The sequence below is a fragment of the Carcharodon carcharias genome, chromosome 10 (assembly GCF_017639515.1).
Source record: "Carcharodon carcharias isolate sCarCar2 chromosome 10, sCarCar2.pri, whole genome shotgun sequence".
NCBI classification, from domain to species: domain Eukaryota; kingdom Metazoa; phylum Chordata; class Chondrichthyes; order Lamniformes; family Lamnidae; genus Carcharodon; species Carcharodon carcharias.
Window position 1 is genome coordinate 69,049,811 of NC_054476.1, and position 18,963 is coordinate 69,068,773.

General features: G+C 40.9%; 1 protein-coding gene across 1 annotated transcript; it reads left to right on the forward strand.

Moving 5' to 3' along the window:
- The first annotated feature begins 1,930 nt into the window (after positions 1-1,930).
- On the forward strand, positions 1,931-12,506 carry LOC121283280 (insulin-like growth factor II). The gene is made up of 4 exons (XM_041197680.1): positions 1,931-2,074; positions 4,280-4,433; positions 6,842-7,011; positions 10,539-12,506. Exons 1-4 carry the CDS (start codon positions 2,006-2,008, stop codon positions 10,776-10,778), a joined length of 633 nt encoding a protein of 210 aa, XP_041053614.1. The 5' UTR covers positions 1,931-2,005; the 3' UTR covers positions 10,779-12,506.
- Positions 12,507-18,963: the final 6,457 nt, after the last annotated feature.

The window sequence follows — 18,963 nt, forward strand, 5'->3', positions numbered from 1 at the left end:
CAGCAAGAACAACTGTAGGAAAGGTATTTGTAGAGTTTGAGAGTGAAGGAGAGAGAGAGTGAGCTGCAGTTTAGGATTGCCAACCTTGTAGATTTAAATCCAACATTATAGTTGTTGAAAAGAAAAACAAAAAAACTGCGGATGCTGGAAATCCAAAACAAAAACAAAAACAGAATTACCTGGAAAAACTCAGCAGGTCTGGCAGCATCGGCGGAGAAGAAAAGAGTTGACGTTTCGAGTCCTCATGACCCTTCGACAGAACTTGAGTTCGAGTATATTATAGTTGTTGAATGGGTAAAAATTGCTATGGCTCCAATGAGTTTATGGGAGGTGGAGAAGGAGCAGGTGAGACCAAAAATGGCCGAAAAACATGACAAGGCAGGGATGTAGATGCCCTTCCCAATCCTTATCAGGACTTCCTTATCATTTTCCTTTTCCTGTTTCCCATCCGACAGCTGGCTAAACTGACAGCCTAGCTGGTGGCCAGGAAGAGGGACCAACGTCAGGAAGCCACAGCCGCCATCCTTAGCAACAATCCTCAGCCATCAGGATATGGGGAGGTCGGTGAACAGATAGGGCGAGAGAGAGAGAGAGGCCATGATTGACAGGGGTAGCAGTTGGCATTCAGGAGGGAGAAAAGACAGGCATGATGGAAAGAAGGGGGGAGGGAGATGCTGCAATTGGAAGGGCTGGAGTGCCGGATAGGAACTGGGGGGGGGGGGGTGGTATCAGAGAGATGTGATTAAAAGTGGGCGGAAGATGATCTATGACTGACAGAAGCACGTGTTGCTGATTGGAAGGAAGGAGATGGAAATGCAATCAGGGAAGGAGAGACAGGCATAATCGGAGGGACAAGGGTGAGGGACAATTGGACATGGAGAAGAGAGTAACCATGGTCAGTAGGGGAGAGGCAAAATCTTTCTTTAGGGACGGGGTGGTGGGGTTGAGGTGGGGGTGGGGTAGCACTCCTGCTACTCTTGAGCCACGAGGAATGCTGAGAAAGGTTCTGACACTGAGTTGGGCCTGCTCTCACAGCTGGGATTCCCAACCTCTGGGAAACCCATACAACAGCTATGAATTTTAATCCAGTTCCAAACTGTGTTGTGAGAGACCGATTCGAATATGTGAATTAAGTGTCCCATCTCTCCACTCAGACACCCTGATATCTGCTGCTGTTAAAATGGTGCTGGGGCTGTGCACAGTTGATTGCAGGCACATTCCCCATATTTAAGTCTTCAACCTCCACCATTGGCAACCTTATTCTCCTCGTCAATGACGAATCAAAATTTAGGCCTAAAATTCTGTTTATTTTTATGTAAAAAAAATTTTCCCTGAAAAAAGTCTATTCATTGTCTTATTTCATGACGAGTAATTACTAGTTATCAAAATATTTCATCAATAGCAGATAACCCAGAACATATGCCCCCTGCTCCATCTCCATTCTATCCCTTCTTTCCTTAGCTAAAGTTTAATAATGTTGTTAAACGCTTTGAACACCACGAGAAGTGTCAGGAGTAACAGTTAAACAAAAGGGGTGGATTAGGACCTCATCTAAATAGTTTTTTGGGAGGTGAGGCTGTATATTTTTCAGCATCGAAGTATTCATTTTTATCCCATTTCATCCTATTAGCATGGCAGGTCTGACCCACGTAAAGCACTAAAATGTACAAGTGAAAAGTCTTTGCAAAAACAAATAACATTTCACGACAACCGAGGTAAAGCATGCCAGCCCTTCAAAGAAATAAATCGCATCAATATTTATTTTTCAGAAAAAGGCCATTTATTACAGCGTCTTGAAAGAAGCCAAGCCCTGGACTGGTTGTGCAGACGAAGTCGGCCAAGTGCTGCTATAGCGGCGATGACCGCTCGCAGCGTGCGTGCTGGCGGCTCACGCTGCGGCTATATAAGCAGCGCGGGAGCTCTCTTCTGTCTGTCTCCTGAACTCTGGAGCAGCGTTTAAAGGAACTTCAGCTGAGAAACGCGCCCGTCTCAACATCGCCGTACAATGGATCCCAAATGCCCAGCTCTCTGCCCGACCTGTGCAGACTCAGCTTGCAGCGACAACTCCGTTAAGGTAACAAGGAATGAGGCAACAATCGATTTAAAATCTTGCAGGGGGAAAAGACAATCGCACCTTTTTTTAAAAAAAAACAAACAAAAAAAATCCTGATATGTTTAATTGCAACTATTCAGAACCACTTTCATTGTTGAGCAAGTTATTTTCTTGAGGGGGATTGGTACTGCCAAAGAGAATAAGTGTGCAACCTCACGCTTATTTTTTTTTAAATGACTTGTTATGCATTTCTCGTTTCATTTATAAAAATATATATATTTACACTTTCTGCACAGAAAAAACGGCTGGGCGAAAAAGTTATGCATACAACATTCAGCCGGCTCCTTCGACTATTGTTTCCCCCCCCCCCCCCACCTTACACACACTTACGCACACACACACAGACACGTTAGCAGCAGCTTTCAAAGGCGTTTCAGTGGTTTATTTACAAAAAATATATAAAGATTGTGTGTGTGTGAAGTGCATTGAGAATAATGCTAGCCCCGGAACTGAGAGCGGAGAAGTAATTTGATGCCCTCATTTCTTGTTTTGCACCATGTTTGCTGTTTGTAGCCTGGGCTGGGATGAGTTTCCCAGCGTGTTCCACTGGGTAGCGTTAGTATTCTGCATGTGTGCCGTTAGACTCCCTGGTTTGACTTTACTGTAGTATCCTTAACCCGAGGAAACAGATTTTCTGATGGATCATTATAATCATATCCAGTTAAAATAAAACAACGATCTCGTTTAGCCTTGGGATAATTACCTTTTTAAAAAAAACTTCCAAAGGAATTAAAACAATATAAGTGTGTGTTTTTATGGATCCTCTTTTTTTGCCAAGAAAATCAGTCTTTATGAATTAAGAAACTCTTCTGTACAGTTCTGTGAATGACACACACTGCTCAGGCGTGTGTTTCTGTTTCATGCGTGGAGTTGTTGAGACATTGTTAATGGGATTTTTTATGCAAAATTTGGAGAAAAAAGTCTGAAAGAGCAAATAACAATTAATCAGGGGCTTCTTTATGCTCTCAACCAGTTTTAAGTTAATTAATGAAAAGCTTTAAGTACACTGGCGGGTTTTTTTTTGTAACGTATTTAAGCATAAAATAGAATAAGCAATGACGCATATATAAAAACTGTATTTGCTGGAGCCAGTCCTGGATCTAGGTTCAAACCGAGGAGCAGAGATTGTGGAACCGTTTGTCCTCATTTTTATGACTTTACAAGTGTTTGTAATATTCTGCCTAAATTCTGTAAAAAAAAAAAAAAGTTTTATTTTACTGATCTATGTTACTCCCCTTGGGGGGAAAATATTTATTCAAACAGAAGGATCAAGTAGACTGAAATAAATATCTCAGATTGATCTTGAATTTTGGCAATTTATAACCCAGATTGTGTAGCTTGTTGCTACTGCAATTATTGATATAAACTGCAACCCCCACCCCCACCACAGCAACACACATAACAAAACAATTATTGCTATGGAGTTTTGTACTGCAGGTTATCACCAAAATAAAGTGGCTGCATTATTCAACACCATGGGCTGGGTACCGTGGACAGTGCCCCAGATTGCATTTTTGTGCTTGTAACCGCGGGTTACGAGCTCCAAAATCAGCTAATTGCTGATCAAAATAATTGACTTAGACTGTCAGCAGCCCTGTGTGCATGAGAACTTAGCAGCAGCTGATGGGAGTTTAAAAAAATACGCCATTTCAAGAGTTAACATCAACCTGTTCTGAACAGATCATACATGTTTCCGAACTAGAAAAAGCCTATTGCAATCAGTTTTCATTCTCCCATTTCACTCTTGGTGTAGCAGACCAAATTGATGTTATCAAAGCTTGTAGACAACACACTAATGTTGGCTGGGCTCGATACTGGACTGCATATTTCCCATTCTGCTCATGTTACAAGGATAATATTTGAACTCTGAGTCAGTGTAATGACATTACTTTTTAACACTGTTTGGACCAGAACTGATCGTAACCATTTTACAAATCAAGGTTATACTTTGAGTGTTTTTAGTAGGAGCAAATGGGGATTTGCACTCTTGAGTACAAATCATTTGCCATCCTTAATACTATTAATGAGATATTAATATAGGTACATTATAGTCTTGTCAAAATAACATAACACATGATAAGATGGTTTGGGGAAGCGATGGCACAGGATCTCAAGCTAATTGTGAATCAGCAACTTCACTGATTAACTTTTCTTCTTCCTTTCCAGGGCAAGAAAATGTCCCCATGCAGGCAATTGCTGTTCATTTCCATCGCTCTCACAATGTACATTATAGATGGAGTGACTGCAGCTGAAACGCTATGTGGTGGTGAGCTGGTGGACACTCTACAGTTTGTCTGCGGCGAAAGAGGATTTTACTTTAGTAAGTTAACTCATTTTTGTACTGAAAAATCAGAACCAAAGAAATGTCTTGATGTGTGAAAACTTGCTGAGTCTGTTTTATTTCCAGTTACTAAAAGCTCTTGTCTATTCCTATTATCCTCTTGTGTTATTTGATAATTACTTTTTGCATATTAGGGGAGGGGTCCACTAATTTGATTCTCCATTACAGTGTCTGTGGCTCCATTTACTCTTCTGTGGTATTGTAGGGTTTGCCAATCTTAATGGTCCATTTCGAGACCAGAGATGTCCAATATTTATTTTAGTTGTTCTCTTAAACTGAACTCCTTAAACCTACAGCCATTCTGCACTTGACCATGTGACTGTGTCATTTGATAATGACTTCCTTTAAGTCAATGCACTCTTAACTCTAGTGAGTTTGTGCCACATATATGAATGTTTAAGGTTATGAAAAACCAACAGAATGAGTATGTGAATTGGTGAGAAATTCAGGATCATGTTGGAACTTTTAAAGGTTCAAAATAAAAGAAAAGTGCTGCATTTGAGCTCCAGGCTGCCACTGAAAATTTCAAACTGAGATTGATAGATTTTTGTGAGGTAAGGGTTCTGATAAAAGGCAGGTAAATGGGAGTTGAGATACAGATCATCCATGACAGGAAGCATTGAGGGACTGAATGGCCTACTTGTTCCCAAACAGGGACCCCAGCCTGGATGCTATACAATTCTGTCCAATGAAAGGGTTTACAGAACTATGGATGCTATTTGTATTTACTTTTAACAGCTTGCACTGTAAAGTAATGGTTTTCAAATGGTTTTATAAATTCTTAATGAAAGGTAAATAACTTTTCTCTTTAAATTACGGTTATGAGAAGAGGCTGTGGCACTCACTGGGCCCAGAGAAGCTATGATTCCTAACTTTCCAAATCACAATCTCTGAGGTGCCAAAGTTAATATTGCTTTTAAGCGAAACTGGAGACAAATGTACAAACTCTTGTATACCAATGAAAAGAATATTCCCAGTGAGTTAGGCTACTGTATTTTTTTAAAGTTATTGCTGTACTTCAAACACTTGAACTACAAACCTTTTATTAATGATCTTTCTGTTGCTTTAGTCAATAACAAAAACACACCTTAATTTTTATAATGGTCTCCCTACTTCCTCAACTAGAAATAAAAAGCTTCAAATGCGTCATCCTATCATTGAGGAAACTTTAAACAAAATGTGATATTTCCTGCAAACATCCGACTTGTTCAGTGCACAACAAATATATTAAAAGGCTCTTTTTGTTGACTACAGGCTTTATTGTAATAGAGAAAAATAACAATTAGCAGGCAGGTGGCTAGAGTCATAAACTCGGGTTTTGGGTAAACTCATTTCCAGGCCTGCAGTTGTGCTGAATAAGCACATTTTCTCACGCGTTCTCTCTCTCTCTCTCTGACAAGGACACAAAGCTAAACCATTCTGCTGATAGTCACAATGAAGTGCTTGTTTATTTCCACATTCTTCTGATTAAAGTAATTCTGCTGCAGCATTCCATCTTTCATTTAAAGACATTTTTAATGATCTAGGCTTTTGGAACTATACTCTGCAGAAGAAAGGAATGGTTTGCAGGGTCAGTGGAGAGTAGAGGATTAAAGAATTTCTTTTGCTTTTGCATGTGACAGTTTTAGTCCAGAGTCTCCAATCATTGTATTTGGTCTTCAGCACTTGCCTGTGCAAACAAATTGGCCAATTGGTCTCATTTTAAGACAAATGTGATCCAGCCAGATTTTAACAAATTCCCCAATTTGTAGGACTTTGGTTACCAATGATAGCGTAGTTATGTCTTGTGTCAACATGCCTCTATTCTTGTTTATCTTGCTGATCATCTGGAGATCTTCACAAGTGAAGGAACATACAGTTAAGATGAAAATAACAATGTGAAGAGGGGCCTTTCTTTTTAAGAGAACGATAAAGCCTTTGCACGGAAATGCAACTCTTTCATAACAATGTGTCTTAAGTGTTTTTCTGCGTGCACCTACAGCAGTAAGTGATGCTATCTGCACCAACCTGAGGAAAAGGAATGCAACCATCAGTGAGATTCCCAAAAGGATAATCATTGCAGTAGCTTAACAACTGCAGACAAAAGTTAACATGAACACAGGGTTCATAGTGAACTGACATAAAAGTTGATTGCCCATTACCTAAGCCAAAGGTATCTTTTACTCTGATGCTACAGTTAATGCCATATAGTTCATTGGACCCTCTGTTTCATTGCATGCCTTTTCTGCTGTGTTGGCAAGATCGAGTGGCCTCTGCTTTTTTTTTTGGCAAGATCTATAAATTTGTTCTCATTCTTCAGCCAGCATTAGTCAATGTTAACTGGAAGCTTCCTGGAATTCTCGTTACTGAAGAGGGAAAAGAAATAAAAATTCCCTCTCCTCTTTCAGGTAGAGCAACTGGACGATCCAATAGCCGAAGACAGAACAGAGGAATAGTAGAAGAATGTTGCTTTCGCAGCTGTGATCTGGGCCTTCTAGAACTTTACTGTGCAAAACCTGTCAAGAAGGAACGCGATCTCTCTGGAACACCTTTTAATCTTTTACCATCAGCAAATAAGGTATGTGGCTGCTTTATTGTTGCTTTCATCAATAATTTTTTTAAAGAAGCCATTTCCTCAACAACGTTTCACCTCTGTGTCACCCTGCTGCAGGTTTTTTGGCAGGTTAGTTAGTCAACTGGTTGCATACGCTTGTTCTCTGTCAAATAGAAAGTAAAAATGGTTCCCACCATTCTCCACCTCATCTTCAAGCATAAGATTTACTAACATTTAAATAAAAATTCTGATTTTACCTACTTGACAACAAGAGTTATGCTGAGTTTAATGAGTTTAATGTGTTAGTACAGTGCCATTGATAGCATATGAGTTCATGGGGGAGAATTTTCCTGTCGGCGTGTGGGGGTGGGCCCTGCATGTTGACGCGTAAAATGACGCACAGTGACATTGGGTGTGCGTCCTGATGTCACCTCGCGTCATTCAGGCCTTTCGCTCGGCAGAGGCAGCTGTGTGCCTGCCGAACTTGTCAAAGGTCTGTTAAGGCCATTAATCAACCAATTTGGGTAATTGACAGGGCTGCTTTAAGGTTCAACGTCAAGGTTGGCAGGCAGGCAAAGAGCCCAAGCGGCCTTCGGGCGAGATGAGGTTTCATGAAGGTTTAATGAAATTAATACATTTTTTTTAAGCATTTCATAAACATGTCCCAGCTCATGTGATACTTAGTTGGCCTGCCCATATAAAATGGCAGTATGCAGCCGATCGCGGGCAGCGATCGGCTCCGTGCCCACTCCCGACTGGCCCTCCCAACAGGCAGAAGATTCTTCCCAAGATACCCTGTGTAGACTCATAAATACAGAAGGATGCCATGTCAGTTATGTCAGTGCCAGTTCTTTGGAAGTGCTATTTGTCCCCTCATCTAACCCTATATCCCTGCAAATATTTACTTTTCGAGTATATACCGATTCACTTTTGAAAGTTATTATTGGATCTGATTCCACCACCCTTTCAAGCAGTGCACTTCAGATTTAACAACACACCACATTTTTTTAAAAAGAAATTCTCATCAAGTATCTAAAATCTGTTATCTGATTACCAACATTTTTACCACTGGAAACTGTTTCTCCTTATTTATTCTGTCAACGCCCTTCATAATTTTGAACACACACATGAGCCATTCTAAATATTTAAGAACCCACTTTCTTTCATTGGGCAGCATTTCTCCCCTGTTGAGCGGTTGGGTTCCCAATTGGCACCCCCGGCTGGGAGCGCGCTGCCATTTTACGTGGGTGGGCCAATTAAGGCCCGCTTAGCGTGACATCCACCCCGAAGCATGGTGTGCTCCCTGTACAGACGGGGTGGGGGGATGCCTTGAACAGGTCTGTGTGCTCTTTCGCGCATGCAGGCAGAAGTGCGCACAGATCTCCCTGAGGCAAAGCGCTGCTTCAAGGACACCAGTTGAACTTTTAAAAATTTATTAAAGGTGAGAAAAAATTTTCCTGACATGTCTCCTCATGTGGCACTGTCAAATGAGCAGGGACATGTCCATTACTTTTATTTAAAAATTTTCCAAACATTTTAAATCCCTCATGAAACCTCATCCCGCCCGTGGATGAGGTTTCACACTTTTTTGGAAGGCCGCTTGGGCTCTTCGCCTGCCCGCCAACTTTAAGGTTGGATAGGCAGGTCCATTAATCATTTTAATTACTTTTTTAATGGCCTTAATAGGCCGTTGACAGGTTGGCGGGTACACAGCCGACTTGGCTGTGCGCCCGCTGAACTGAAAATCTAAATGACGTTGGGTGATGTTGGGACGCATGCCTGCTGGCACCCTGCGTCATTTTACGCGTCGGCGAGTGGGCCCCGCCCCTGCTTGCCGACCGGAAAATGCTGCCCGTTGTGTACATAAAATTTTCACCAAAATTCCACTAATTCCAGCTGTGAACTATGCATTTCTTGGGGGAATTTTGTAGTATAGAAAAGATTAAATAAATTGGTTTCTCCTACGATTTAAAGTATTGCCATTTTATTTTTAACTTCTATGCTATTGCTTTAAGCCTTTCCTTCTATCTTTTGCCACCAGTACAATATTCAGAGGACCTAAGAATAAAGAGATAGGTTCTTTATTTTAAATGAAACATTCAACTGATGTTCCCCAGAATGCAATCACTGCTACCTGCTCTGTAGAATGCCAAGCTATTTTCAGTACCATGGCTGTCTTTTTGATCTCACTCAGAGCTCTGCAATGCAAGGTCATGGTGGTTGATTCAACACCAACAAGAAAGGTCATTTGACCCAGTAAGCCCACTCTTATTTTCATCTACCCATTTTTTCATATACACATTCGTTCATGAGATGTGTATCACTGGCAAGGCCAGCATTTATTACCCATGCCTAATTGGCCTTATGATGGTGGTGGTGAGCAGTTGCCTTAAATCATTGCAGTCAGTGTGGTGAAGGTACCCCCATGAATGCTATTAGGTAGGGAATTCCAGGAATTTGACCCAATGTCAGTGAAGGAATATCAATACAGTTCCAAGACTTGGAGGGGAACTTGATGGGTTCCCATGTGATTATTGTCCTTGTCCTTCTCGTGGTCACTGGTTTGTGAGGTGCTGCCAAAGAAGTCTTGACAAGTTGCCACAGTGCATATTGTAGATGGTATACATTTCTGCCACTGTGTCCCGGTGGTGGAGGGAGTGAAGGTTTAAGGTCCTGGATGGGGCTATTGATTCAAAGGAGCTTTGTCCTGGATGATGTCGAGCTTCTTGAGTTTTGTTGGAGCTGCACTCCTCTGGGCAAGTGGAGAGTATTCCATCACACTCCTGACTTGTTCCTTGTAGATGGTGCAAAGGCTTTGGGGAGTCAGGAGGTGAATCACTTGCCACAGAATACCTAGCCGCAGGCCTACTAGAGTTAGCCACAGTAGGCTGGTTTAGAAGTGTCTGGTCAGTGGTGACCCACAGGAAGTTTTTGGTAGGGGATTCAGCGATGGTAATAATTTCAACCTCACCTTCATGCATTCTCACCTTATCTCCAACCATTCTGCTTGTTTCCTAAATTTTTATGTCAGTGACAAATAAGACTTAAGACCTATCACAAATGAACAAAAAGAAGAATTCCCTACAGGCTATCTACTTTTGTGCCTGGCAGCTTCTTAAGGACAGAAATCCTGAGGCTCTGCTATCAGCTTGGCACCTTACTTTACATGAGGTTAGAGAGAGAATTGGAACTATTAGGCCATCACCTGGACTTTGACCCAGCCCCCCTGCGCAACTGTTAACCTCTACCAATCTGTTCTTTTTAATTCTGTCGGAAAGATACATCTCTGGACTTTTTAAAAATACCACAATGTTCAGAAAGGAGAAACAAAACCTCCCTAATCTCATTTAACACCATATTTACCAGTTAGAGAGTAGTTCATGCTATGGTTTTTATTTGCTGTTTGTTCAGGGACCAGCAGTGCTAAGCCAGTCAACAATGGGAACATGGGAGTTATCAGTTATCTGATGCATTGACGATCAGATAGCCTTTTGATGTTGTTACAAAATGCACATGGCATCGTTGCTAATGCTGTTTGTATTCAATTGCAGGAAAGCTTTAGGAAACCTTTGGTTGCCAAGTATTCCAAATATGACTTCTGGCAAAAACGGTCTGCCCAGCGCCTGCGAAGAGACATTCCTTCAAGTTTCATGGCCCAAAGGCTTAGGAGGCAAGTTGAAGAAGTCCAGACCTTACAGTATGTCAAAACGCACAAGCCACTTCTGACTCTCCCTGTCAAACCACCCCTCCAAGTCCGAGCGTCATCAAAGAAATACTTCAGTCAAGAATGATGAAGAAAAATTTTGCACATTTCTTGAGTTAAAAGACGGGGATTATAGCTTTGTACACGACGTCATTTCTGTGGCATTCCAACTGAATTTTTCTCCACCTCCCTCCTACTCGACCTCCTTCCCTGCCTCTGCACCCCCTCCCATTCCCTTCCCCTTCCATCAGCCAGCAAAGAAGTGCAATGATACTCAAGTGGCCTGGTACAAGTGATACCTGGTGAGCAAAAGAAGTCGTGGTGTCTGAGGTGTTTGGGCCAAAGTGGTCACGCCGCAGACTACAATTTATTTTACATACAAATGTCACACGATGCATTCCAGATAATGTGTCCTCGCTTGTTCTGCACCTGTACAAGAAGGGATATCAACACTTTGTGGAATACCTAGTGTCATCCAGATCCTGCACCTTTTTTGAAACAAGATGAGATTAGGTGAACCTGTGAGGGACTAAAGACAGTGGTGTGTGCAGTCTCGCATTGCCACAGATTGCGTCAAGATTTTCTAATTATTATTTTTCTTTCAATGGCACTATTTCTGATGAACGATAAGTGTGGCCACACACACTTGTATTACGGTGCTAACTTGCTTTAAAAGAAGCAAAAGAGCTGACTCGAAGAATTGGGATTTGATAAATGCACGAACATCAAACAGAACTTGAAATGAACTTTTCCGTTTTAGGAAACATGTCTTTTTAAAAAAAAATTAGCTTGGTTTTGGCGGTGCAAGATAGGCAAGGAGAAGACAAAAGGCACAAAAAAAAGAGAAAAAATCAAAGGGAAACAGCAGTGTTGTAATGATTTATTTCCTATGTTTTTCAACTAACTTTATTTCTTATTCATTGTAGTTACTTGCTTTGCTTTGAAAACATACTTGAACTCATATACTTACTGTCCAGGGTCAGATCTTTTTTGGGATTAGTCTGAGCTATATCTTGCAGTGTTGAGCCGCCAAGCTATTAAAAGTAATGGCACTGCGTAAAGGCATTATTTATTTTATGTAAAATATATATGAAAATTGGTCCAAATAATGTACTTAGCACTGATGAGCAACTGCAAAGACAGATACTATTTTGTCTAATTTTGTACTAGTAAAGCTTTCGTAGATGCTTTGTACCAAAAAATGAAAAGAAAAAGTTTTTTTTCTCTCTCTCTTCTCTCTCTCAATATGAGTGTTATTTGGTATTGGAAGCCTCTGTGAGGTACCTTGATTCAGCCAGAGAACCTCAGGCCTTTTTTTGGAAACTGTGTACCCATGTTCACTGCTGTCAGCCATGGTATAATCAAGTGCAATTACTTGGTTACAGCTCATCTCTCATTTTTTTGACCCACGTTGTGTTAACATCTTTTGTTTCCTGTCAGTTTTGTGATTCACTTCAGGTTTGAGTGACTTCACATTATATTCACCATTGCTTTGTCAAAAATGGAAAGCTTCAGTTTTTTTATTAAAAGAAAATGAGCTCCAAATTACATCACTTAAGTAGTACTCTTTTTTTTTGTCAAATGTTTGCATCAGCCAGTATGAAGGGAAACATCCGCAATCGCATTAGTTAAATAAAGCTTTTTACTTTTTTAAAAAAATGTTTTAGCAGATACAGTTAAGGTGTACTCTCCTGTTAACTAATATAATGTCATATATTTAACATGTGCACTCAACCAACACTAGACTCTAGAGAAAGACGAGATTCACGATCATTGTACTTTTGTTTTTAATATCAATAAAAGCAATTTATTACAATACATTTTTTGTGTTCTGACTTGCCATACTCTCAAGGTTAAACTGTGATACAAACAATTTCTTAGGCCTCAATGGTTTGCAAAATGTCCGATTTTAGGCATTGCTGTGGAGAGTGCCTCAAATAGTTCTGTTGTTAAAACCAAAATAAGATCGCGATGAACATACTTCCCATAATAATTTACGAGCCAAAAGATCCTCTATTATATAATGAGTAAATAGCCCTGCCAATAACCAGTCAATTAGTAAATCATAATTAGATTGTCTCCTAGAACAAAGCAATAGCATTGTTTTGCAATTCATACAGGACAGAGGGAGATTGGCAAGAAATCACAAATCAGTGAGGCGACACTGCTTAAGACTTAAAAGTAGTAACAGACAACTTAAAAGTGAGTTGGCTGATGACAATTGAAGCACAAAAGTAAATTATTTTCTGAAACCTATGCCATGCATTCAATAGCTTAAAAGTTCTGCTTGTTGAAAAGGAATACTGGTCTGAGGTATTTGGTAGAATGACATCAAGAGCTGTTTTGAGGAAGTAAGTTACAATTGCTGGGGGTGCTTTTCAAATATAAGATTTTTCACTCCACTGAGAAAAGTAATTGATCATTTCGATGATTCCAGCACAGAAATATGTTTATGATGATCTTGCATCTTGATATCTACACATGGTCTTTTAAGCAGCTGAGATGCAGCTATGAATAGTCTTGTCATTCACACCGGTTGATCTGTTCTCTTCCTGTTCACATAAATGTCTCTTGAACTGTCATCGGTGAATGCTTAAGGTATTCTGTCGACAGTGTAGAGGATTAGTGGAAAGGGCTCTGACAGAGCTGCAAGAAACCTTTGTCCTCTGCAACTATAGACCTTTTTAGAAGGGAAAAGGCATAGGGAAGAACACAGTCTTCACTGGCTCTGCTCCTAGTATAATTCAGTTGCTAAAGAAAGAACAGACTGTTTGTTTATTTTTTGTTTGTTTAATGATATCGGCCTTGTTACCAGTTGAAATAGATCTTGGGAGTAGATATCAGTGGAAAATTCATGCTTCCCAACATCAGCCTTAAAAGAATGCTGTCACTGCAAGTAAATAGTTTGCCAATCTGAAATTCTCACAGGTAGCAACAAGTTTGGAAATTAACTGTAGTATGAAAATGTCAGACGAGATAAACTAGGTCCATCTAGGGTGTTCTTCATAACTTTTATAGCTGTTATATTATTGGACAATATGGATGGAATGAGCTTAGCAGAAATTCTCTAAATTTTCATGTAGGAAGTTGCGCAGAAAGCATTAGGAAAATTGCAGCATTGTGCCCATTATTTCTTATACGGTAACTGGACCAGAAGACCAATCTCAGCCATAGTGTCCCATCTGTCTGTTCACCTATCCTGAGTCATTGCTGAACCTAAAATGGAGTTCAGAGAAACTGAAGGTGAAAATAACAACTGAAGGCACACACAATTGTGTGTCTGGTGAGAGGTTTATGGATATCATCGTTTATGGCTTAATGTGCTGGGAAGGTTTTGAACTGTTGCCACAGGAAACAGGGTCTTAAAAAGGTAATAAAAAAATTGTGCAGCAACAACTTGCATTTCTACAGTGTTCTTAACATAATAAAATGTTCCAAGACAATTCATGGTGGGGTATTCAGACTAAAATTTGTATTTGAGTCGAAGAATGAGGCATTAGGACAAATGCTTGATCAAAGATAAAATGTAGCATCTTAAAGGAAGAGAAAGGTAGAGAGATGAAGAGGTTTGCTGAAGGTTGAAGGCCTAGATGGCTAAAAATGGTGAGGTATGTAGAAGAGGTCAGAGTTGGAGGAATGCAGAGTTCTTTGCCTGTTGTAGGGCTGGAGGAGTGTATGAGATCAGCAGGGGTGAGGCCATGGAGGGATTTGAACACTAGGATAAGAATCTTAAGATTGATACATTAGTGGACAAGCTTTGCAAAAGTGGATACTTATGAATACTCAAATATTTTCATTTGAATTTCTCTGCTATGATATATGTTTGCTCTGACTAGCAACAAACACTATTAGAATTTCTTTTCTCCTGTGCAACCATCTTTATTTGCAGAAGTGCTATTTACCAGCAGTGTTAATGACAAAATATGTTGCAGTTAATTTGGCACACAAGATTCAAAATTTATGACTGCAGATACTTTTATGTGTTAAAGAGAGCAGTGTGCATAATAGACTGCACGTTCACTCAAATACATTTATTGATAAGTCAACACGCCATACATATATATGGATGCATATATTTAATTATATATATATATATATATATATGAATTATACCCAAAAGATTCTTCAGTGACTTCACTCAATACATTTGTTGATAAATAAGAAACAATAAGTTTATAAATAATAAATATATACTTTACATACCATATAAATAAATGAATGTTCTCACGCTGAACAATTTCTCCTTCAACTCCTCTCACTTCCTCCAAATAAAAGGTGTGGCTATGGGTACCCGCATGGGCCCCAGCTTTGCCTGTCTCTTTATGGGGTATGTGGAACATTCCTTGTTGCAGTCCTACTCCGGCCCCCTTCCACAACTCTTTCTCTGGTACATCGATGATTACTTCGGTGCCGCTTCATGCTCTCGTCAGGACTTGGAAAAATTTATTAATTTTGCTTCCAATCTCCACCCCTCCATCATTTTCACGTGGTCCATCTCTGACACTTCCCTTCCCTTCCTTGACCTCTCTGTCTCAATCTCTGGTGATAGACTGTCCACCAATATCCATTACAAACCCACCGACTCCCACAGCTATCTCGACTACAGCTCCTCACACCCCGCTTCCTGTAAGGACTCCATCCCATTCTCTCAGTTCCTTCGCCTCCGTCGCATCTGTTCCAATGATGCTACATTCAAAAACAGTTCCTCTGACATGTCCTCCTTCTTCTTTAACCGAGGTTTTCCACCCACGGTCGTTGACAGGGCCCTCAACCGTGTCCGGCCCATCTCCCGCGCATCCGCCCTCACGCCTTCTCCTCCTTCCCAGAAACATGATAGGGTCCCCCTTGTCCTCACTTATCACCCCACCAGCCTCCGCATTCAAAGGATCATCCTCCGCCATTTCCGCCAACTCCAGCATGATGCCACCATCAAACACATCTTCCCTTCACCCCCCTTATCGGCATTCCATAGGGATCGCTCCCTCCGGGACACCCTGGTCCACTCCTCCATCACCCCCTACTCCTCAACCCCCTCCTATGGCACAACCCCATGCCCACGCAAAAGATGCAACACCTGCCCCTTCACTTCCTCTCTCCTCACCGTCCAAGGACCCAAACACTCCTTTCAAGTGAAGCAGCATTTCACTTGCATTTCCCCCAACTTAGTCTACTGCATTCGTTGCTCCCAATGTGGTCTCCTCTACATTGGAGAGACCAAACGTAAACTGGGCGACCGCTTTGCAGAACACCTGCGGTCTGTCCGCAAGAATGACCCAAACCTCCCTGTCGCTTGCCATTTTAACACTCCACCCTGCTCTCTTGCCCACATGTCTGTCCTTGGCTTGCTGCATTGTTCCAGTGAAGCCCAACGCAAACTGGAGGAACAACACCTCATCTTCCGACTAGGGACTTTACAGCCTTCCGGACTGAATATTGAATTCAACAACTTTAGGTCGTGAGCTCCCTCCCCCATCCCCACCCCCTTTCTGTTTCCCCCTTCCTTTTTTTTTTCCAATAAATTATAAAGATTTTCCTTTTCCCACCTATTTCCATTATAAAAAAACCCCCACTAGAGCTATACCTTGAGTGCCCTACCATCCATTCTTAATTAGCACATTCGTTTAGATAATATCACCAACTTTAACTTTAACACCTATGTGTTCTACTGTACTATTGTCGTTGACATCTTTTGATGATCTGCTTCTATCATTGCTTGTTTGTCCCTACAACCACACCCCGCCCCCCTCCACCTCTCTGTCTCTCTATCTCTCCGCCCCCCACACACACACCTTAAACCAGCTTATATTTCAGCTCTTTCTTGGACTCGAACTCAAGTTCTGTCGAAGGGTCATGAGGACTCGAAACGTCAACTCTTTTCTTCTCCGCCGATGCTGCCAGACCCGCTGAGTTTTTCCAGGTAATTCTGTTTTTGTTTTAAATGAATGGCATGTTGATTTGTATCTGAATATATATATATGAATTATAACTAAAAGATTCTTCAATGACTAGATGTTGTCAGAGCAACACTTCAGATGCAGGGAGGAGGGATGGCACAGAAAATAATTAAATATGTTCCAGCTGAGCTGGGTAGGTCTACATTCTCCACTCTTTTTGACTAGTACATATTATCACAGATATTAATTCCAACAGAAGATTGGGAGCATTAGCATGACCAAAGGAAACTGGTCGGGTAAAATATCATAAATCTGTTCATATTTTAATGCTCGCAAAGCCAATTAAGGCCTGTGTTTGCTCCACTACTGCTGCTCTCTCCTGTTTACACAAATATTTTACTCATTGCTTGTACCCATTCTGAACAGGTATGAAAACAATTGAAGTGCCCAAATGTTGGGCAATTTACAGCACGAGTAGAATTGTTTGTGTTTAGCAGAAGACAGAGAGTACAGAATATAGAGAACCCTAACAGTACCTGGTATTCAATTCTATTAGAATAAATCTAACATGTACTTCAGGACCTAACTATGTGGACTAACAGTAGGAAGCTATGGTTAACCAGAAGGCTGGTTATAGAGTTGAATGCCATCTAGTAATAGTGATTATACCATTGGACAGAGCATTAAATAAATTATTGAAGCACGTGACATAGGCAATGTAACAGTTATGAGGGACATTAATCTTCATATAGACCATTCAATTAGACAAGGATGGTTTAGAAGATAAGTTTGTGGAATGTTTTTCTGGCAGTTATTTGGAGCAATACATTGTGGAACAAATCAGGGATAAAGCTATTTTAGATCTAGTATTGTGTAAAGAGGCAGCATTAATTAGTGACATACTCCGAACACAAACAAAGAGATTTACATAGGTCTGAGGGGAAATTGGGTAAAAATACTAAAAGGTATCAGCCAGAATTTTATGTTCCTCTACCGGTGGGTTTTTAGGCGGATGAGGGGAGCATGAAATTGAAGGTCCCCGCCTGCCCTGATTACACAGCGATTTTACACTGGGGTGGGCAAGACCTCAGATGGGAAGCCCTCCCTTACCCACATTGAGGCTACTTAAGGGTCGTTTCCCATCCAACCTCAATTTTTAGGCCGACGGGAGGATTGAACGTCCCTACCTTCCCCGCCCTGGGACCCTTTGAACTTACCTAGGCCTTGGGTGCCTGGACTTAGGCTCTGATGTCCTCCTGCACTTCTTCTGTCCATGGCAGCGTAGTCACTGAGGGACTGGAGAGCTTCTGGCCAATCAGATTGGCCAGTAGCTCTCTAAGGTGGGACTTCCACCTGAGTGAGGGGCAGAAGCACTGCCTGCAGCCACTTAACACTCATTCAAACGTGAATGGGCCACTCGCAAGCGGTGGGGATGTGTTCCGCACCAAGTCTTCAGATGGCGGGAAACAAGACCCTGTCGTCTGAGAAATTGAGGCCATGATAAATAAACAGTGGGAAACATTTAAACAAACAATTCAAAATGTTCAACAAAAATATATTCCATTAAAAAACAAAAACGCAACAAGAAAGACCCATCTGTGGCTTACTCAAGAAGTAAAGGATAACATTAGATTAAAAGGCTTATATTTTGCAAAGAATAGTTGCAAGTCTGAGGATTGACAGTGTTTTAGAGATCAGTAAAGGGCCACCAAAATGCTGATAGATTGTAAGAGTTTTCACAAGTATATAAAAAGTTAGGGTGTAACTAAAGTAAACATAGGGCCCTTAGAAGCAGAGACAAGATAAATTATTTTGGGGAGTGAGGAAATGGTAGAGACATTGAACAAATAATTTGTGTCTGTTATCACAGGAGAAGACACAATTTGCATACCAGAAATATGGGGTAACCTGGGTGCTAGAAGAGTGAGAAAATTAAGGTCATTAATATCAACAGAGAAAAAGTACTGAAGAAATTTAAGGGACTAAAATACAACAAATCCCCAGGACCTGATGGCCTACATCCTAGGGTTCTAAACAAAGTAACTGCAGTGATGGTGCATGTTCTTGCTATTTTTTTTGTAAATTTCCCTAGATTCTGGATCACAGTAGATTGGAAGTTAACAAATGTAACACTGCTCTTCGAGAAAAGAGGGATAGAGAAAGCAGGAAACGGCAGGCCTGACAGCCTGACATCAGTCGTCAGAAACACGCTGGAATCTATTATTAAGGAAGTATTAACAATGCACTTAGAAAATCATTGCATGTTCAGACAAAGTCAACAAAGCTTTATGAAAGGGAAATGTTGTTTGGCAACTTTTTTTAAAGTCTTTTTGAGGATATAACAAGTAGTGTGGATAAAGGGGAACCAGTAGATGTAAT